We start from the raw sequence: 22,864 nt of genomic DNA, 5'->3' as shown, positions 1-22,864 counted from the left end.
ACTCGTCCATCAGATTGCCAGATAGAGAAGCGTGATTGGTCACTCCACAGAACACGTTTCCACTGCTCCACAGTCCAGTGGAGTCGTGCTTTACACCACTCCATCGCACGCTTGGCATTTTTCCTGGTGATGTAAGGCTTGCATGCAGCTGCTCGGCCATGAAAACCCATGCCATGAAGCTCCCGGCGCACAGTTTTGGTGCTTATATTAATGCCAGAGCTGGTATGGAACTCTGCTATTGAGTCAGCAGAGCTTTGGCAACTTTTACGCACTGTGCGCCTCAGCACTCAGCAAACCCGCTCTGGAACATTTGTTGTGGTCTGACACTTCATGGCTGAGTTGCTGTGGTTCCTAAACGTTTCCAATTTGCAATAATACCACTTACAGTTGATCGTGGAATATCTAGGAGAGAAAACATTTCACAAACTGACTTGTTGCAACGGTGGCATCCTATTACCGTACCACGTTCAAATTCAGTTAGCTCTTTAGAACGACCCATTCTTTCACAAATGTTTGTAAAGGCAGACTGCATGGCTAGGTTCTTGGTTTTATACACCTTTGGCAATGAGACTGAATGGAACGCCTGAATTCAATGATTAACCTGTTAAGCCCCATCCGCCTGTCGGTGGGGGGGAAAACGCATAATCTGCAGGAAACAGCGTCTGAGGGCTTCTTAATATTTAATAAACTATGAATATTTCATATCCATGTAACGGGAAGAAACTCAACGAACTGATGATATGAACCATTTTTATCAAAAAAAAACACAAGGCTAACGCTGAGCCTATGAATTAGCTCTGAGCGAAAAAATGCTGACGCCCTTAGCACAGAAAGTCCGGTATAACACCCTTATTACTTATCGTAACTGCACATCTAACATATCGATTAGCATCGTGAGAGTACACAGAATCGAAAGGTATCTATAGAACTCCATGATCAGAACTTGCCACATTATAAACAAAAACAGACATCACAACACGTGGCATTAGGTAGCCAACACGGCAATATGTCTTACCTTTGTCGTTGTCTGATCAAAAGTTGTCTTCAATGGCATTAAAACGATAAAAACGCTGCTGAAGGTTAATCCATAGGTTAATCCAATGTGTCTGTGTCACTTTGAAATGATTTCTGATAATCCATCAGCAATAAAACTAGTTTTCAGTTTTCAGATTTCAGAGCGTAAAATAGCTTTCTCTCTGGGCAAACTGCATGTGCATAACCCCCACTTCTCAATGGTAACGTTGGTGTGTATGTGGAAATTCCCCTTTGATTCTATTGGCTCTAACGGTTCAAAAGAGATGTCAATCATCAAAATCGACCAATGGGTTCCAGAGAAACGGCAAAAACGCCCATTTCCACCCAAATGACCCCAGAGGTGGAGTTTTTTTTTCTAAACCTCTCTAAAAAGGTCAAATGTCACTTGTTTTGCATCAATCTTGATACAGGGTACTTATTATATGTTCTACTTTGGATTCCTAACACTTTTAGTCTACTAACCCATCATCCAAGGGTTGTTTTCACTATAAGTACAACACATTTTTTGGACGGACACTATAATTTACATTTTTTTACTATGTTCAATCTGAATTTTCTTTAAAATAAAAAAACATCTATATTGATTCTGACTTTTCTACATCCAACTCACAGGTTTATCATTACTTTGAGAAAAAAGATTATTAATGTTCCCCTTTTAGAAGTGTAGTTATGGTCATTTGTCCTGAAAAACAGGCTTGGGGCTTAACAGGTTAAGAGGAGTGTCTTAAAGGTCCCATGTCATGCTTTTCCGGTTATTACCCGTCCCCTTGTGTGTTATGAAGGTTTTTATGCATATAAACGGTCTGCAGAGTCAAAAACCCTCAAAGTACACCCTGTAGAGAGTAAAACTAACACAGAAAAGACCTCCCCAAAATGCCTCATTGGAGATTTCTCATGTTCTTCCTGGGCATTGTGATGTCTGGATACCCAGTAGCCACGCCCAGAGCTATGACGCAACACGGTCATGCGGTACCCGGAACCAAATGGACCAATCCGTGGAGCCGTTACGTTACGTCCGCGGAGCCGTTACGTCCGCGGAGCCGTTAGGTTAAGCCCCCGCTGATTGGTCCAAATTGACCAATCCACGGACTTCCTCACACACACACACTCAGTGCAGGCAGCTCTGCTGATTTCTCCTCCCTGGCTGCAGGCTGATAACAGACAGTTGGGATCGCGGCGAAATTCTCTCTGCAGACCCATTCTCACAGCGTTTATCAACCTTTTTCTTACTCAATATCAAGCCACACTTATTGTTTTTACTTCGGCTGTGAGTTTGTGTGTGCTCAGGATGAGTTTGGCTGTGTTTCGCTGTGTTTAGCTAAACAAGGAAACCACACCAGCACGGAGCTCAGCACAATTCACAACGTCCCGACCAATCAGAGCACACTGTGCTCACAGGGAGGGTGGGGGCTGGAGCTATTGGAGCTCCAACGAGCCGTTAAAGGCAGAGAGTGAAATTCAGTGAATACACATAGTTTACAGAGATGCTGTATGAGAAACCAATGTGAGTTTGGAAAATTTCACAATATAAATCTATTCTAGTAGACCTCAACAATGGAATTATGATCAGTGGAAATGGCCATGACATGGGACCTTTAATACTATCTATATAGTGCAGGGGTGCCAAACCAGTCGATCGATCGCGGGGAGATTCCCAGTCGATCGTGAGATGTGTCTAAAAATAGAACAACAATATTCTGTTTTATCGTTAATGTCCTATAACATAATCTTCCTGTGCCAGAATAATGCACTTGAACCGACGCATCAAAGCTTTGTGATTGGCCCGGCGTGACCCCATCTGTCGGGGTGTGGCTGGTGGGCAGTGGGCACTATTTTGCTGACGTTGTCCGTGTCAACCTGGTGTCAACAGGAGTGACAGTCCGCACACACACAAGAACGCAATTATGGCAGAAGCAAAAAAGCCTAAAATATATAATTTTCACTCCGAGTGGGAGGATGATTATTTTTGTATCCATTCAAAGTCCATCTGTCTCATCTGCAATGCGAGCGTTGCTTTATCGAAGAAGGGTAATTTAGGAGCGGCATTTCAAAACAGTGCACAAACGCTACGAGACGGAATTCCCTCCTAATTCTGCCCTACGCTCCCATAAGGGGAGGGGCCTGAAAGGACAGCTAAATGCACAGCAGTCCATTTTCACCAGGCCCAACAACAACAGCAAGGCTGCTACCATAGCGTCTTATCGTGTCAGTCACGTTCTTGCGAAACACATGAAGTCTTTCAAAGATGGCAAAGTTGTGAAAGAAGCATTCCTGGAGGCTGCCGACGCGTTTTTTGGGGACAGTAAAAATAACAGAAGCATTTCAACAGGTTTTTGATATAATAAAAACTCAAGTTAGATACCGTTATTAATCAGCTGTAAGTTTGAGTTTGTTTGAACTTATTCATTATAATTATTGTACAAAATGGTATAAGAATGCAAACTTAAATTGATTATAGTCTATTATCAATTCAGGTTAAGAAACTAGTGTTGCTTGCATCCTATTTTAAAGGCATTTATTTTTATACTCTAATAAAATGCAACAAAAAAAGGGTTTGATTCTATTACATTTGGCTTTTTCCTTTGCACTTTGGCAGCAGATTCCTGTGTAGCTTGAGATCTGAGTTGTCTTATTAGTAAGCCTAATTTATACTTTTGTAGCAACACTATTTTTATATAATGGCAAAGAAAGGGTTCAGAGTCTTTTCTTTTTTCCCTGTGTCATATGTGGCAGCACTGTTCAATGTTTCTTGAAAACATTACCCACTGTAGTATGTGACGTGTGAATAAACTCCAACTCTGTATCAACAACACTGTTGTGTAACTTCAGTTAAATACTTGTATGTGTGTAGATTAGAAATAGGTAAGATGAAGGATCTGCAGTATTTTATGAAGTATTAATCGTACAAAGGTCAGTTTTATACAAGTAGAAGTGTGTATTTACCTGGTAGTAAGGCAAGGCAAGGCAAGGCAAGTTTATTTATATAGCACCTTTCAGCCCCAGGCAATTCAAGGTGCTTTACAAAAATGAAAGACATTCAGACAAAGGCATTTAAAAACAGTAAAAGATAATAAAAGAAACATTAAAACAAAAATGAAAGACATTAAGAAAATGGCATTTAAAATCAGTCATTAAAAAGAAAAGCTAATAAAAGAAACATTAAAAGATAAAAATTACAGTGCAGTCTAAGATATGAATAGTTCAATTATTTCGGTTCTTGATTTTTAATTTATTCACAGAACCTCCCTTTGGAAATCCGAACATTTCCGTCCCGATTGTTAATTTAGACTGATTGTTTTCACCATGTTATGCTCGCATGACATCCACAATCGGACCCTCAGGAGGGTGTACTAGCCCCCTACTCTGCTTTGCGTTCCATAACAAAGTCTTTAAGTGTTACCTGAACACCCCGTGTTACCAAAACACTATTTTTCACCCGTCGGTGATGTGATACTTGTTCCTCAGTACAAATCACCCAAAAACTGATCGTAAACCCTGGCTACGACAGATATCCCAAATATCCTACTTTCGAGCAGTCCCTCTCAAAAAAAGTCATGGAGTTTAATTACGTTTAACAATTTAGACACTGTACATCTCACCGAGCATTGAAAGCCTTCTTTATTTGTACCCTTCATTCCATCTTCATGTTCTTGTAATTTATTCTTTAGGTTCTTGATTTTTAATTTACTCAAAGAACCTCCCTTTGGAAATCCGAACATTTCCGTCCAGATTTTTAATTTAGACAGACTGTTTTCACCATGTTTTGCTCGCATGACATCCACAATCGGACCCTCAGGAGGGTGTACTAGCCCCCTACTCTATTTTGCGTTCCATAACAAAGTCTTTAAGTGTTACCTGAACACCCCGTGTTACCAAAACACTATTTTTCACCCGTCAGTGATGTGATACTTGTTCCTCAGTACAAATCACCCAAAAACTGATCGTAAACCCTGGCTACGACGGATATCCCAAATATCCTACTTTCGAGCAGTCCCTCTCATAAATGTCATGGAGTTTAATTACGTTTACATTTAAAACATTAAAAGAAAAAATACATGGATAAAAGTTACAGTGCAGTCTAAGATAATAGTTCAATTAAAAGCAGCGACAAAAATAAAAGTCTTCAGCCTGGATTTAAAAGTAGTCAGAGTTGCAGCGGACCTGCAGGTTTCTAGGAGTTTGTTCCAGATATTTGGAGCATAATAACTGAACGCTGCTTTACCATGTTTAGTTCTGACTCTGGGGACAGAAAGCTGACCAGTCCCTGAAGACCTGAGAGATCTGGATGGTTCATAATTTAGCAGGAGGTCAGAAATGTAATTTGGGCCTAAACCATTCAGTGCTTTATAAACCAGCAGCAGTATTTTGAAATCTATTCTTTGACACACAGGAAGCCAGTGTAAAGACTTCAGAACAGGAGTGATGTGATCCACTTTCTTAGTGCTAGTGAGGACTCGAGCAGCGGCGTTCTGAATCAGCTGCAGCTTCCTAATAGATTTTTTTAGTGAGACCTGTGAAGACACCATTGCAGTAGTCGAGTCTACTGAAGATAAAAGCATGGACAAGTTTTTCCAAATCCTGCTGTGACATTAGTCTTTTAATCCGAGATATATTCTTTAGGTGATAGTAGGCTGATTTAGTAACCGTTTTAATGTGACTGTTGAAACTCAGGTCAGAGTCCATGACTACACCTAGATTTCTGGCTTTATCTGTTGTTTTGAACATTGCAGACTGAAGCTCAGCGCTCACTTTTATACGTTCTAACTTTGCTCCAAAAACCATTACCTCAGTTTTATCTTTGTTTAATTGGAGAAAGTTCTGACACATCCAGTCATTGATTTGTTCAATGCACTTACTCAGTGTTTGAATTGGAGCATAGTCTCCTGGTGAAATTGTTACGTAGATTTGTGTGTCATCTGCATAGCTATGGTAACTTATTTTGTTGTTTTTCATTATCTGAGCCAGTGGTAGCATGTAGATGTTAAAGAGAAGAGGCCCCAAGATGGAGCCTTGAGGAACCCCACATGTCATATTTGTCAACTCAGATGTGTATTTACCTTTTAGAAACAAAGTTGTTTCTGTCCTTTTAGGTAGGATTCAAACCAATTTAGAACTGCTTCCGAAAGTCCCACCCAGTTTTCCAGTCGGTCTAATAATATGCTGTGGTCAACAGTGTCAAACGCAGCACTGAGATCTAATAATACTAACACTGAAGTTCTGCCACTGTCTGTGTTTAAGTGGATGTCATTAAAGACCTTTACAAGAGCAGTCTCAGTGCTGTGGTTTGGACGAAAGCCTGACTGGAACACATCGAAACAGTTATTTAAATGCAAGAAATTACTCAACTGTTGAAAAACAACTTTTTCAATGATTTTACCTAGAGGTTTGATATGGACCTGTAATTGTTCATTACTGAAGCATCTAGATTATTCTTTTTTAAGAGCGGTTTAATGACTGCAGTTTTCAGACCCTGTGGAAAAATACCTGAGTGAAGAGATTTGTTTACTATATGAAGTAGATCTGAGGCCATGCAAGGCAAAACATCTTTGAAAAATCCTGTTGGAATAATATCAAGCCAGCAGGAGGAGGATTTCAGAAGTTGTATAATGTCCTCTAGGTTTTTATCATTAATCTGATGGAATTGTGTCATGGTGTTTGAATTGATATTAGGTGGACACAGAGACAACACATTTGCTGTTCTTGATGCAGAGGCACTGACTGCTTGTCTGATTTTCTGAATTTTGTCAGTGAAAAAGGAGGCAAAATCATTGCACGCCCTGGTGGATAGAAATTCAGAGGCTACTGACACTGGGGGTTAGTTAGTCTGTCGACGGTAGCAAACAAGGCACGTGCGTTGTTTTTGTTTTTGGTAATGATGTCAGAGAAGAACGATTGTCGTGCGTTTTTCAATTCCAAATTATAAAGGCCAAGTCTCTCTTTATAGATTTCAAAGTGAACCTGGAGATTTGTTTTTCGCCACCTGGGTTCAGCTTTTCGACATTCTCTTTTTTCTGTTTTCACGGTCATGGCCTTTCTCCATGGAGATATTTTCTTGCCAGACACTTCCTTTACCTTAGTTGGAGCAATGGCATCTATAACATTTTAAATTTTTGAATTAAAATGATCTACTAGCTCATTTACTGAGATGTTAGCAGGGGCAAGTGTGGAAGAAAAATTCTGAGTAAACATTTCCCTAGTATTTTCAGTTAAATATCGCTTTGTGGTTATCTCTTTTTGAACATTTTTGTGAACAGAAATAGAGCTCTCAAAGAAAACACAGGAATGGTCAGAGAGTGCAACATCAGTCACCACAACCTTAGAGATATTCAGACCCTTTGAGATAATTAAGTCCAGAGTGTGCCCCTTATTGTGCGTGGGCTCCGTCACATGCTGAGTCAGTCCATAGCTATCAAGAACACAAAACAGTTCTTTGGCCCCTCTGTCCTGGGGGTTGTCAACATGGATGTTAAAATCACCAACAATGACTAGACGGTCAAAGTCAATACACACTATAGACAGCAGTTCAGTAAAGTCATCAAAAAAGCTTGCACAGTATTTGGGTGGTCTATAGATATTTAGGAACAGAGCTCGAGAGGAGCATTTCAGCTGAAGGGCCACATATTCAAAAGAATCAAAGTTTCCATACGATGTCTTCCTGCATTGAAGGGAATCATTGAACAGAATAGCAACTCCACCCCCTTTCTTATTCATTATTTCCTGACTCATAAAACTAAAGTTGAGAGGGGTTGATTTGATAAGAACAGCTGCACTGTTATTTTGTTCAATCCAAGTTTCTGTTAAAAACATAAAATCGAGATTGTGCTCAGTGATAAAATCATTGATTAAAAATGTTTTTCCTGCCAAAGACCTGACATTTAATAAAGCTAGTTTAAGTTTGTTAAACACACTATCAGTCATGTTTTTTGTAACAAGTTGTGGCTGACATGGAATCAATGCTAAATTAGATAAACTCACACAAACGTTTGAGCGCTTCCTGTTTCTAAAATGATTCACCGCTCTTAATCTATTACCTATCAACACAGATATCAGCAAAGCTATAGGCAGGCAGGGCCCCGGCATGTCCTGGAAAGAGTTGAGAGTGCCATACGCCCTTGAGCCTGGACCCAGTAAGAGTTCAGTAAGAGTTTGTTGCGTTTTGTACACACACATCCTTATCAGGAGACGGGGGAGATGGTGCGGGGGTAAAGGACATGCTGCCAGGGGGGGGAGGTGGTTGACGTAGGCGCGGGTGATGAAGACGGGGGAGATGGTGCGGTGATTTTGGTGGGCGTCGTTGAGGAGCGGGGGTAAAGGACATGCTGCCAGCCCTGCGTATCGCCTTAGTCTGGTCTTTGAAATCCAGGAAGGAATCGGTGTCAACCCTCTGTATCTCCTTCATGTGTTCAACGATCTCAAGGAGGGTGGGCGAGGGTGAAAGGGTGAACGGAGTATCCTCAAAGGCCTTGACAGGGGGGGGGGGGGGGTGACGGGCAGTGGAGACTCCTCCATGTGTCTCATAGGTCTCCCATAATCAGAACATTCCTCAGGCGGATGCAGTGATAATTCTTCAGGGTTTTCTGTGCGATGAGTTGTGTCTTTCTCCTGTTTTGATTCCTCTTGCCGCTTGTCCTTGGCAGAGGGAACAGATTGATGACGCAGGCAGTTGAATATGTTAGAGATAAACAATTTCACTCCTGACTTGTTCAGGCAAACTCCATTTGCCTTGAAAAGATGTCTGCAATCCCAGAAAAAGTTAAAATTGTCAATAAAATGGACAGAATGGTCAGTACAGACAGTTGAAAGCCAGGTGTTCAGTGCAAACAATCTGCTGAATCTCTCCACTCCTCTTCTGACTGGCGGTAGAGGGCCACTGATGAACACCTCTGCATTTAGAGAGCTGGCAGTTTCCAACAAACATTTAAAGTTTTCTTTCAGCACTTCTGACTCTTGTTTCACAACATCATTTGTTCCAATGTGCAGTACCACATTCTTCACAGTCGGATGTTCAGCCCCAATATGCAGGATCTTCTGAGCCAAGTCAGAGACCACATCCTTGGGAAAACAGAGTACTTTGGTGTTGTTCTTATTACACAGACCTTTTACATCTCTTACAGCAGAGTCACCCACAATCAGAGTTTCAGGCCCAGTCATTAGCTTTCCCTCTAGCCTTTTACTTTTGGAGTAGCTATTGGTCCTTACCCTGCTGTGTGAAGAGGACAGGTTATCCAGGTCATCAGAAAGGGATCTCCGGTTCTCGGTCAGCGGAGCATATCTGTTCTGGATTGGCACACTTGGTGGTTTAGGAGGATTGTTTGTAATTCTCCCTTTAGCAGCTGTCCACTGCTGTTTCCTAGTATGAATAGGGGTTGAATAGGCATTCTTCCTGGGTGATAACAATGCAGGCCAGCCGGTCGCATCACAGATTTCAGAATGCTGGGCTCTGCCTGTTATCCATCCTCCCAAATCCCATGGAAATGATTTACTCTTAGGCTTTGCACCCAGAGAGTTCCAGAGAGGACTACCACTTGTAGATTTATTACCCAGTACACAGCCCTCCTGTTCCTTGGAATCCTTGTAGCTGCTAACTAGCTGTGAGTTAGCATACCCTTCTCCATTATTTTGCAACACTGGTAAAGTGGTGTCATTCCCACGACATAGTCCATTCACTGCCACGTTAACTTCCAACCGTTGCATTTTCATTTCCAACACAGCTATCTTCTGTATAAGTTTTTGGAAGTTATCTGTAGAGAACGGAGGCATTTTGCTACCAACTAGCTTAAGCTAAATAGCATGCAGTAGCCTACCAGGCTTTAGCTGTTGCTAGGACACACTACTGTAAGACTGAGGTCGTCGTAAAAATGTTGAAATATGGCTGAAACCCTCCGTCTATTTACGAAGATGAACTGTCCCAGTGATAAGTTAATGTCCAGGAGCCGCTGCTCGAAGTTTTCAGAGAATAAGAGTAGGAAAATCAGCATAAAAAGTAAGCAGAGGCAGGAGCAAGCAGAAAAGCATCTGCACTGTAAGAAAGATAAGCACAAAGCAGGCTGTCAGTAATGGCTACGCCTCTCTATTTGGACTGGTAGATCTCGGCAGACTGGCAACTTTAAAAGTAGGTCTCGGTTCAAAAAAGGTTGGGCACCCCTGATATAGTGTATGTTAGCCTAGGTAAGATGTGAAGTTCAAGACTTAGTTACCAGTGTCCTCCACAAAGGGCTGAGACTTATCCAAATTCACATACTAAGCAAAGTACCTGCAGGTGCCCCTATCTATCATTCAGCTCTTCTAGGGCATCCTAGTTTCTTCACAAGCCAGATGGAATAAAAGCATTCCTGTATTTTCTGGGTCTGCCCTAGCAAGAGAAGAGAAGAGAAGCGTGCGAGCAGACTATGGTCAGCCCTGCGCTAAAACATATAAGGGTTGTTTGTCGAGGACAAACACTTGATATAGTTAGTCTAGAATCAGTGGCTAATGCTGGCCTGTAATAAGCCTTCATTTAGCCCATATGAAATCATTGAATGGCCTACCCGCCTGTCTACCTACCTACATACCTGCCTAAAGACGCACACTGTGCCAGTGCACTCATTGCACTTAACTGGATTATTCCACAAGGCTGTGTCACCAAGTCTTACCTCTTTGACAAGCTGCAACAAGTAAATATTTGGTTTATTTAGTGAATGATCATTTTTTTAAGGAACCACTCTTTTCAGCAGGTCTGTATCAAACTATATTATTTGGCATTGTACCAACTTACGCACCACATCCAGCATCTTCCCTTCAGTTAAAGCCTCTCAAGTTAGTTCTCGTAGCTATGCATCACTTTGTGTCTTTGTGCTCTAAGCGTTAAGCCTCAGCCCAACCAGCCATGCTCACTTGTGCCCCTCTTTTTGGATAGTGATACTACATTGCAACAACCATATGCAGTTTTTTTAGGCTGAGCCTGACCACTCCCCCAACAACCAGACCTTGCCTTCAGGGAAGAGGGTTTCTCTTACTTTTGTTTCACTAATAAAATGACCTTTCCCAGGGACCATTTTATCTTGGTTAATACTATCAGGAACAAACATAACCTCCAATTCCATAAGGTTACCTCTGTAAACATGCATTGGGAATTTGTGTAGTCCCCCACACCTTCCCCTGTGTCTCATCTTAACATCCATACTCCATCCTGGACACATTTCATATCTGCCTGGTGGCAGGTTCATATTGGATTGCATTTTGATAATATTTGTTTAAAAAAAACGTTGTGACTTGTAAAATTGTCCACAATAATATGAATTACTTTTTTTTTAGATGTCCACTCGGATGCAACCCACATGACTGTGGATTGTCTAAGACCTTGTGTGTCCAAGAAAAGGTCAGATTTTTCTTTTCAAATATTGTACAATAGTTTTTTAGACAACTACAGTTTTAGTTTCTCTGTTGTAATTATATACTACTTTGTTTTTTTCAGGTTTTGGCTAAATAAGCCCTAGCTTACATTCCTGGCGTAAAATGGCTCAAGGATGGGATTCATACTTCCATAACTTTCCACCTCTTACATCGGAGACAAGCACTTTGAGAAATACATCAGAATCTGAGGAAAGTCTTCCTAAAGACATAGAGAACTTCATTGGACATCATGACTTCACAGGTACAATGGATTCAAATGAAGCCCCTGCAACAAACTCAAACTTCGACAAAAACTTTTACTCGAGTCCCTGTATTGAAAATACCAGTTCAGACTGTCTTTATCAAAGATACTGTAAGGAAGCACCATTGCAAGCTGATCTAGAACAAATGGAAAAAGATTACTTGCCAAAATGTGCAAATAGTGATATCTCAGATTTGGCCACAGAAGGGTTATCGACATCCGGACCTTTTCCTTCTTCTTTAGCAACAGATTTTCAAGATCTTAAGCAAGACTGGGGAATGCTCGCTACATCATTAATTGAGGACTACTCAGATGTTAGTAGCTGCTCGGATGCAGGTGAAACAAGATCCTCTTGTAAGTTCATGTCAAGGAATTCAGTTCCGAAATCTGAACGTAATATTGCTACAAAACCCAGGTCAACAGAAAAGGTTTTCAATGATACTGGAAAAAATATGCATTCCACTGGAAGCCTGTGCCCAAATATGTCAGAAACGGATGGTATTTTGCCAAGTACATCAAATGTGATGGTAGGAGAAAACATTGATGAATGTACACAACACAAGCAGCAAAGTCCAGGAAAAAAAGTCAAATCTTTAACAGGACACAAACAGTCCTCGTCGACTTCTAACATAGTGACAACTACAGGAAGCAAGACTGTTGCGGGGAGAAATGATTGTGGTACTTCTCCAGTTCAGAAACTAAAGGAGTGTGTGGAGACAGACCCTACCCAAGAAAACAATTCAACGAACTCGAAAAATGGCCTTGAAAACTTGACTGGGGATGGATTAAAGTACCCAAATGGCAATGAGGATGATCAGATTATGGGGACATCTCCAAATATCTTGACTCAATTGGAGAATGAGCAAGATCACTCCGATGAAAAAGTCCTAAGGAAGGAAATGAAGGAATCATGTGGTGATGAAAATGATAGTCCGAACTCAACTAATAGTCAAGTTGAAAAAATGGAAATTGACTATCAGGAGAAGGAAATTCATTTAAATACCTCTGCATTTTCAGATCATCCAGGTATCAAGGCATCCAATTGTAAAGATGCCACTCAAAATGTGGCTCAGGACATATTCAAGGCTGTGATGAGTGATGGTCATTTAGGCAATGTCAGTGACAAGGATGAGAATAGTGGTGCAAATCATTCAGAATCATGCTTACAGCTACATAGCTCAAGCACAGCTGTAAATTCCTGTCTAGAAAAAGAATTGATTAGTGCAACAGACAAGACAAATACCACTGATCTAAAACAAGATTGTAATGGGCCTGGTATCACAAGTGTCTGTTTTCTTATTGATACTACTGACAAGGAAGAGAAAAGTGTTACTGGTCATGTAGAATCCTGCTTACAGCCAAACAGCGCAAGCACAGATCTAAATCGTTTTCCGGAAAAGGAAAGTCCACCAGAGAAGAAAACAATGATCACTCATACACAGCCCGATGGTAGTGATCCAGATTGTTGTGATCAAAGTGATAATAAAGAGCAAAGTGTTTCTAACAAGATAGAACTCTGCTCAGACCTAAATCCTAATCTAGAAAATGAATGTCCAGCAGAGAATACAAATACAACCTGTTCTTCAGATCAGCAACTGTCACTAAATCAAAGTCTAGTGTCCCTAGAACCAGGAAGTCAAAGTGGGGATGTTGCGGAAAGTGCAAGACAGTTGTTTGAAGAGGTGGACACATCTACAGAGGAGCAGTCAGGACTTGGCATGTTGTATGGGGAGCCTCTGTCAACAGAAGATTCTTCATGTGATGCTGATGGTACAAAACCTGACGCCAGACACTATAAAGACACCTCTGTGTCCAGACCTAAGAGTAACAGCGTGAAAAATTCAGAAGGAGAAGCCCTGCAACTCAAATCCTCTTTACAAATGAGGAAACGCCTGCAACCTGTCATAATATTAAAGACGTCAGAGTCAATAAATGGGACAAGTAACTCTTATCAATGCTCGGATTGTCAACACACAACCAACAATGTGGATCATCTAATTGAACACCACCATTGTAACCATGACATGCACAATTTCCAGTTTTGCAAGACTTGTAATCTCTACCTGATGAAGAATAAGCAAACGGAAACACATGTGTGTTGTCAAATCAAAGATAGCCTTGAGCTTTCTTCTGATTCAAGCCTACCGAAGAAAAGAAAACGCTGCGGCGGACACAGATGTGTAAAGTGTCGAATGCAATTTTCAAAAATGCATCTGTATGTCAAGCATATGCGAAGTCACACTGGCCAAACACCCTATCAGTGTAATGGATGTGGATTGTATTTTGCACAGCCGAATTGCTTGCTAAGACACAAACGTATACCTAGTAGATGCAAGCGACCAAAACTTCCAGTTGCAAATGTTGATGCTGTTATCAGAGAAACAAAAATACCACCACAAAAGGACCTGGTACAGAACAAACCATATACAAATCCATCTGGTTGTTATGTAAAGCTTGTTGACATCTCCAAAACTCATCTGTGTAGTTTCTGTGGTAAATGCTTCTCAACTGCAGTCGAGGCCAAAAAGCATATCTACAGCACACACAAGGGAAAGAGTCTGGAGGTTTCTTCTAGTCAGTGTACCACAAAACACAGTAGTGAGAAAACCCCAAAAGTGGAGAATGACACGAAAGGAAAATATAAATGTCCTCTCTGTCCACGGCTTTTCAAGTACTCCTACAACAGGGCTCGACATTTGCGTGACTGTGTCAAACTTTCACTCACTGGTGGAAAGGAAAAGACTTCTGGTAAATATCGATGTCCATTGTGCCACATAACCTTCACTTTACCAAGCAATCGATTTAGACATATTAAAGCTTTTTGTCTCAAAGAATGTCTTAATCAACTTGCAAAAGAGAGGGCAAAGTCAAAGGAACAGACCAACCAGAAGACAACTGACATGAAGCAGAAAACACCATCAAAGCAATATAAACTGAAAAAACAGCCCAAGGAAATTAAATCAAAAAAGCAAGCACCCCCAGCTCTAACACCCTCTAAGCCTGTTCCAAGGTACAAATGCAGTTATTGTCCAGCAGTCTTTTGCCATGGTTCGGGAAAGTACAGACATATGAAGAAACATGAGCAATTTAAACTCACTGGTAAAATGTTCACGTACAGGAATTCAGTTTTCTCCGCCTTGTCCAAAAAAGCCACTTTAAGTAGTGCAGGCACTAAAGAGCGTAACAACACCTTAAAATCCACGGAAGCAAATGAAAGTCTTGCCCTGAGCTGTACATTTTGTGGAAGTTGTTTTGACACACCACAGTCATTGAAAAGACATGAGAGAAATCACACGGGTGAAAGACCATACCGCTGTCTGGATTGTGGAAAAATATACAAGAAACGTGCCTATCTAATCATTCATAAAAAAAACGTTCATCAGAGGAGGATACAATGCACTGTCTGCAGAAAGATTCTCCCAACTATTGGAGCATTGATCCAGCACAGAAACTCACATCTTGAAAGGGGAAAGCTTCAATGCCCAGACTGTCATCTACAGTTCCAGTATCCTGCATATCTCCTCAGGCATCTAGAGAGCCACAAAAATAGAGAAAACCAGACAAGCCTGCTTGAAGATAGACCAGCATTAAAACCACAGCAGTCCTTGGAGTCTGTAAAAGAGAAGAGTGGACCAAAACAGCGGCAGTGTTCCATATGTAAAGATGTGTTTGATGATGCCCATGTACTAAGAAAACATTCTCTTACACATATATCTGTGTCTTCGTCAAAACAGTGTCCATTTTGCAAGCGTGATTCAAAAAATCGCCGCAATTTGCTGCGCCACATGAGCGTACATACTGGAGATAAACCCTTTTCCTGCATTGACTGTGGAAAACAGTTTTATCTAGACACGTACCTCAAACTTCACCGTGAAAAGTGTTCAGCTCATCAAACCAGACCCCTTATCACATTGGAGTCTGACGACAAGAAAAAAGGAACACATCAATGTTCCTATTGTCCTCGGACGTTTACTAAGAAAATACGCCTGCAAAGACATCACGATGGACACAAGACAAACACTCTGCTTTTCTGCTCAGGATGTGAGCAGTTCTTTGGATTAACAAAATTAAAACAACATCAAAACAACTGCATGGAAACTCCAAAGCACAACACTGGCTTATCATCCAAGGATAGCGTCTGCAAAAGCACTTCACAGGCAAGACAGAATGTCAGCAATATGTCTTCAAAATCCAATGCAACTAACAAACTTTTCTTTAAATGCCCTCACTGTACACAGAGGTTCAGGTACAGATCTATACTCATGAGACATCTTGTTAGCCATACTGGTGTACAACCCTACTCATGTATGCACTGTGGACATTGTTATAGAAGTAAGTCAATGTGTTTGAAGCATGAAGCTTTCTGTGATGGTGTTGATGAAGAGGATAAGTCAAAAATCAAAGATGCTGCTGCAACTCAATTGTCAAAGACTCTTACTCCCAGAGAAGCAGCACAACATCCCAAAGCTGAAGGAGAAGCTGAGTTCAAGTGCAAATTCTGCACCAAGTCCTTCATGAAATCACGAAGCCTGAGACGTCATATTTTGACACACAACGAAGTGAAACCTTATCGCTGTAAGGCCTGTGACAGCTGCTTTTCAAGGCATGATCATCTGAAAGTACATGAGATTCGTTGTAGGGGGAAAAAGACGCGATTAGAAATCTGTATTCCCAAAATCAGCTTGGATTACGTTGGCAAGGGATGGCAAAATAACTGTGAAACAGAGCGCAATACAAAGCAGGAGACATTTGAGTGCAAAGTCTGTTCCAGGAGCTTTCCATCTCAGTCTAAACTTTCCCGACATGTCACTATGTTCCATGCTCCAAAACCATTTAAGTGCACACGCTGTGGCTCATCATTCACTCAAGAAGGATCCCTGAAAAAACATAGGAAGACAAAGAAGTGCAGAAGGCCCTACAATGAACCCTCAGAAACGAATCCACAAACAGAAGATGTCACAAACCCGCTTAAAGGGGTGAGAAATAGAATTATACAGAGAATTCAGCCATATTTCAGCAAAAACTACAGATATGCATGTAGCTATTGCCCCCGTGCTTTTAAAAGCGGCTGGCAATTGGCCGTGCACAACCGTCTGCATACAGGAGAGCGGCCATATGCATGTGAGGATTGTGGTGAACGATTTATAAGGAAAGATTATGTGAGACGTCATTCCGCAAAGTGTTCCCAAAAAAGAGGACATTTATCAACAAGATTATCAAAGTCCACATTATTTAAAAGCCCAACAAAAGGCTTTTCTTGTGCATACTGTAGTTCCCGTTTCTTGCTATTTTCAGAGCTTCAAGAGCATTTTTTAAATGAACACAAGCTGGAAACAAAGGTTCCACCAGTGTCCTCTGCTCCCCTACAACACCATCTGTCAAACATACCCAACATCAAAGAAGAACCTTTGGATGAGAGTTGTGACAAACAGTTTAGTGTTGAGGTCCCCAAGCCATTTACTTGCCCAGTGTGCAATATGTCCTTCACCAATAATGCTGGACTAACTGATCATCTGCGTGTTCACACAAGTAAAATTCCTTTTAACTGTAAAACATGCAAGAAGGGCTTCTGGAATAAAAGTCTTCTCCGTAATCACAAAAGGAAATGTAGATTTGGAAGCGTTTCAGAGAGAACTAAAACCCAACAATTGGAAGTCCCTTTGAAAGCAGAGATTGATATTGTGCTGAATGACATGCTCGATTATGAAGAAACCTCCAAGTCAGTGCAGAGCAACTTCTCCTGCAAAGATGAATTTATGGACAAATCACCACAAAGTTCCGAGGAAGATTATGAGCAAAGCAGCTCAAGTAAAACGAAGAAAGCTGTGCAGTACCAATGTTCAGAATGTGATCAGAGCTTCACAGATGGCTTATTGCTCATTAGTCACCTTGAAGACCATGGAAGGCAGGAACAAGCGAAAAAGCGCAATGCATGTATTAAGTGTGGACAGGTGTTTGCTAGTCAAGGAAATCTTATAAGACACATGAGGTTACATGAATCTGATGAAACTTTATCCTGTCCTGTCTGCTCCAAGATGTTTAGCAATGTATCTAAACTTGAAATTCACAGAACATGCCATGACCCTAATAGACCTTTCATTTGCAAACTGTGCAATCAAAGGTTTTGGACAAGACCATCTTTATGTAGTCATTTCAGAGAAGAGCATCCAGATGATGCATTTACTTGTCGTTTCTGTAACAAGGCCTATACAGTCAAAAAATCACTAGATAGACATTATAGAAAATGGCATATTAAAGAGCAGAGGGATCTTAGGAAAACTATACAGGAAAAGAGCCGTGCTGAAGAACCATCCAGCAGTCAGGTCAGTACAACTGGTGAAAGTGATGAGGATGAAAATAACATTGAGGACAGTGACTCTGATTCTGCACCTTACTTCCCATGCCATGTGTGTGGCAAGACATTCCCAACATCTGAAAGTCTTGAGGATCATCAGCGGTGTCACTTAGGTGAAAAACCACATGAGTGTGCAGAATGTGGTAGATGTTTTTTTCAGGCATCCCAGTTGCAGCAGCATCAACGAATGCACAAGTCTGAATTTCAATGTCAGGCGTGTGGCAGGGGTTTCGTCTCGCTTTTTGCACTGCGTAAACACAAGCATACGCATGGAAAGAGCCGGCCATATCGATGTTCCAAGTGTGACTTCAGTTTCACAGGTCCCTTGCAGTTGGCAGAACACATGTCTACCCACCGTGAAGAGAGCTTCCCATGCGATATATGCAATCTTGTGTTCCTCTCCAAAAGTAGTAGAGTTGAGCATCGGAAAAGCCACTCAAAGTCGGTTGACTGCCACCCATCTTCCACTACAAGGGAAGAACGTGAGACATCTGTTTCACCTTCTGAGATCTCATCAGTATCCACGAAAGAACTTAAGTATCGCTGTGGTGTTTGTGGTGAGCGTTTCAGAGACCCAGAGACTCTATCAGAGCACGGTTGCATGGCAGCCAATGAGCGACAATACTCCTGTTTGGACTGTGATAAACATTTTCTGCATGAATCTCACCTGAAAAAGCACAAGGCCATCCATCAATTACCATCTAATAGCAAATATCAATGCAATCAATGCAACAGTTGCTTTCCCTCTTCTCAGCTTTTTCTAAGCCATCTGAAGAGCCATGACAATGCCGCAGGAATAGAACACAGCAGTGAAGGTAACGATGGAGATCAATCACATGGTTTCATATGTCCAGTTTGCCATCAGTGTTTTGCCAGTGCCACTGACTTGATTTTTCATTTTCCTGTGCATTCTGATGGTTCATTTGAATGCAAAATGACCTTACCGTCTGGAAGTAAGCTTGAAGATCAAGATCACCTTCATGTAGGCAACTCAGCTACTGCAATTGAATGCACAGAGTGTGGCCAGAGCTTTTTGGGAAGAGATGCTTTCCGCCAGCACCATTGTTCCCATCAACAGCCCACAACAATGGAGGCCAAGCGCACAAACCCATCTGCCAAGACATCTCTTCAAACTTATCAAGCAGCAGCAGGAGAGGAGGAGGATGTCGATGTTCTTGGAGAGGACTTGTACAATTGCCCTCTTTGCTCAATGGAGTTCTCCTCAAAGAGTGCCCTTTTGGAGCATCAAAATAAACAGCATGGAACGGACAATCCCTACGTATGCAAGCTTTGTGGAAAAACGTTTGCCAAGAGCCGGTACCTCAGAGAGCATGAGCGAAGACATCGTCAAAAAAACACATCTCTGCAGGCCACTGACAAGTTCATATGTTCCCAGTGCAACAACACATTTAATACAGCACAAGATCTATCATTACATATGAGATTACACGCAGAAAAAGAAGTTGGAGAGTTCCGCTGTGACATGTGCTACAAGTCATTCAGCAAGTGGTCTCATCTTAAGCAGCACCAAGAAAGTCACATGGGCCAAGTTGTATATGAATGCACAGAGTGTGACAAAGCTTTCGCTTTTCCTCACCTACTGGAGGAACATCAACAGACACATGTTGGGACCTCTCAGTAATGGTTACTGCATAACATTTATCTTCGCTTCCCTTTCATGCCTTACATCTGACTGTGTATCTCCAATTGTTATCACAACTTAAATCTAGATATAGATTTGTATTTTTTCCCTTGTGTTGCATACTTACCAAGAACTTGAATCATGTCACTATGACAGCGCATCTTCTCCTGCATGTCCATTGACAAATGTATCGGGATTTGTATACAGCCAAACAGCCAGTTTTGTCAGTTTGTAAATCTATGACGAAGATATGTTAATTATGTAAGCTGTTTTACAACATAAAACAGTGTGTGTTCTGAATCAGACAATGCGTGACCTAAGGAGATCTTAATGAAAACTCTTTGATGCTGACACTATTAATTAAGCATGATGGTTATGTATGTTTGACATTTATTTTGGGATAATAATTGTCAGTTTTGTTGATAATATGTAAGATATTATTCAAACTGGTCATTTTAATCTAATGTTATTTTATATTACATGTACTGTAGGTAATCATGTGCATTTTAGTGTTTTATCTTGGGTTGCATTTTTTTCAGGTTTCTATTTTTTCCGTGTACATACATTTGAAATGTGCTGTAATTGAAAATGATTTTCACAACCCAATGTTACTTTGTTAAGGCATTTAAGTTACTTCAGTCAGATGAGAGATAAAGTCACTATAAAATAAATTTTTGTGTCACTCTTTTTTTGTATCTGTGTACTTTGTGTCAAGTTAAATACTACTGTCGCAAGCAAAGTACGGTAAATATTTTGTGTAATATTTTACATCAGTAGGTTCACTTATTAGAGCCAAATCAGGTGAATAGTCTAGGTTTGAGAGGAGTTGTGTGGTGCTGACAAAATCAGCTTGCCGTGCAAAACATTAAAGGAATAGCTTTGAACAGTTAAATTGTTAATAAAGATCTGGTAGCTTTTACAAGAAGATACAGAAATAGCACTTGGTAGATGACAAATTGGTCTTCATACAAAGGTAGTGTGGCAGATCAGTTGTTGGCACTATTAGAAGTTGGTCCTCGTTAGAATCAACCTTTCTTTCTTGAGTTTACAAATATTTCTTCCCAAAGTATCGAGAGATGTAGGTATCTTTCTTTAATCATTTTAACTGTTGTGACTTTAAAGTAGATGTAATTGTAGAAATGCACTGCCATGTTCTCAGATGATCTTTCATTGTAAAATATTCTATAAAATACCTTAATAAAATACACAATCTCAATTTATTTTGAAATTAAGATATGCTATATATTTTTTAATAGTGTATAAAAACCAGGAAATTCCAAAGGGTTTCTCTTGCCACTATATACGCTCATCGGCCACTTTATTAGGTATACCTTGCTAACAGGGCTGGACCCCTTTTGCCTTCAGAACTGCCTAATTCTTCGTACGAGGTTTAGGTCCATATTGACATGACAGCATCACTCAGTGGCGGCAGATTTGTCTGCTGTACATCCATGATGCATATCTCTCGTTCCACTACATCCCAACGGTGCTCTATTTGAGATCCGGTGACTGCGGAGGCCATTTTGAGCCCGCAAACTCATTTTCATGTTCAAGAAACCAAAGATTAAGATGATTTGAATTTTGTGACATGGTGTGTTTTCCTGTTGGGAGTAGCCATAAGAAAATGGGTACAATGTGGTCATAAAGGGATGGACATAGTCAGCAACAATACTCAGGAAGGCTGTGCCGTTTTAAACAATTCCCAAATTATACCAAGGGGTCCAAAGTAAAAATATCCCCTGCACCATTACAGTTTAGCTGGCAGGAGTGGCACCTGGTGTGGTATTCTGCTGCTGTAGCCCATCTGCTTCAAGGTTCCACGTGGTGTGCATTCAGAGATGCTCTTTTGCAGACCTTGGTTGTAACTAGTGGTTATTTGAGTTACTGTTGCCTTTCTATCATCACACAACTGAATTCCATTCCCCATAACCAGTGGCGTTTTTATATGTACAAAACACGTAGATGCCCAGGGCCGCCGCTTGAGGACAGGCAAGGCAGGCAACCGCTTGGGGCCCCAGACCAGTAGGGGGCCCCCGAGGGGCGACACATCTTTAAAACAACATCAGTGTCGTTTTTTTAATTTAAATTTTGTATGCAAAATTCAGAACAACTAATTATACAAAAAATACAATTAAACAGACATCATACATTGCCATAAGCCTTCATCAAATTCAGTTAATCTACAATAGTGGGGGGGCCCATTATTGTAGATGAACTGAATTTGAGTGAGTGACTGGGGCGATGCACAACGTTTGCAATGACAGACAGTAGAAGACCTCCCTAATGACCTGGGCTGAAGCCCAGTGAGCTACGGAGATCGGGGGCCTATCATGAGCCAAAAAAAAACATTTATTTCGGGTGTTTTATTTGTATTTTAAATAAACAAAGTCTTGGCTTTCAGAATATGAAATTCTTATTTCCCAAATCACACGATAAATACATTTTTGAAGCTTGTAAAGGGAAGATGACAGCTCTCCCTCGCCACTCTGCTCTTCCCCTCCCTCCGCTGAAATTATGAATGTAAGGGGGGGGAGTCCATCAGTCCGACTGACCGACAACTTCTCACTTCAAAAAAGAAGAAGAAATCTAGACCGCAAAAATAATTAAACAAGTAAGTACCTGTTTTTCCTGGCCAAGGACAGGTTCCTTGAACACAACACGAGCGTAACGTGTCTTCACGTGGCATATGTCGGAACGCCGTCTTCAAAAATATTGCAGTAGCCTACCCATAAGGAGCCGTACACATGCCGCAGTGTTTGCGTGGCTGTGTCTTTAGTTGTAAGCACAGTGGCGATCTGTTGTTATTAGCATCTGGTTAGCTAGCTATGCTAACACATTTAAAGAGCTTTTCTACAACCAGGTGGAAGAGAGCTCTCTCCTGAGAGGCTCAAATAACCTCAGCTCAGTGAGGTTAAGGCACACCTTGATATGATCATTATAGTTATTAATGAGACTAAATGAAAAACAGGTATAAAATACTATATGACAGTAACAAAAAAGTTGTTAAAAATAACAAGAATAGAGTTTAAAAGGGGAGTGATTTGTAAAATATCCAAAAAGAAAAATATGCTCACAGTTCTGTTTCATATGGGTGTTGAGAGATGTATCCATAGATCTCTTAATGTTGCTCTCAAAGTGTACCAGATTGATGCTTTTAACTTCAATATTTAAAAAAAAATCTTCCCGGGGAAGCATGCCC

At 41.0% G+C, this 22,864-nt stretch overlaps 1 protein-coding gene across 2 annotated transcripts in view; it reads left to right on the top strand.

Annotated features, from left to right (window-relative positions):
• The window catches only part of znf1035 (zinc finger protein 1035), a 38,907-nt gene extending 18,555 nt beyond the window's left edge, over nt 1-20,352 (top strand). For both annotated transcript variants that reach the window (XM_034227998.1, XM_034227997.1), the window contains 2 exons: nt 11,329-11,392; nt 11,489-20,352. In XM_034227998.1, coding sequence (XP_034083889.1) covers nt 11,530-19,665 — 8,136 coding nt within the window. In that variant the 5' untranslated portion in view covers nt 11,329-11,392; nt 11,489-11,529 and the 3' untranslated portion in view covers nt 19,666-20,352. The remainder of the gene's footprint in view (nt 1-11,328; nt 11,393-11,488) is intronic.
• Nucleotides 20,353-22,864: the final 2,512 nt, after the last annotated feature.

Source organism: Gymnodraco acuticeps, unplaced genomic scaffold (assembly GCF_902827175.1).
Source record: "Gymnodraco acuticeps unplaced genomic scaffold, fGymAcu1.1, whole genome shotgun sequence".
NCBI classification, from domain to species: domain Eukaryota; kingdom Metazoa; phylum Chordata; class Actinopteri; order Perciformes; family Bathydraconidae; genus Gymnodraco; species Gymnodraco acuticeps.
This window is presented reverse-complemented; position numbering and strand designations above follow the sequence as displayed.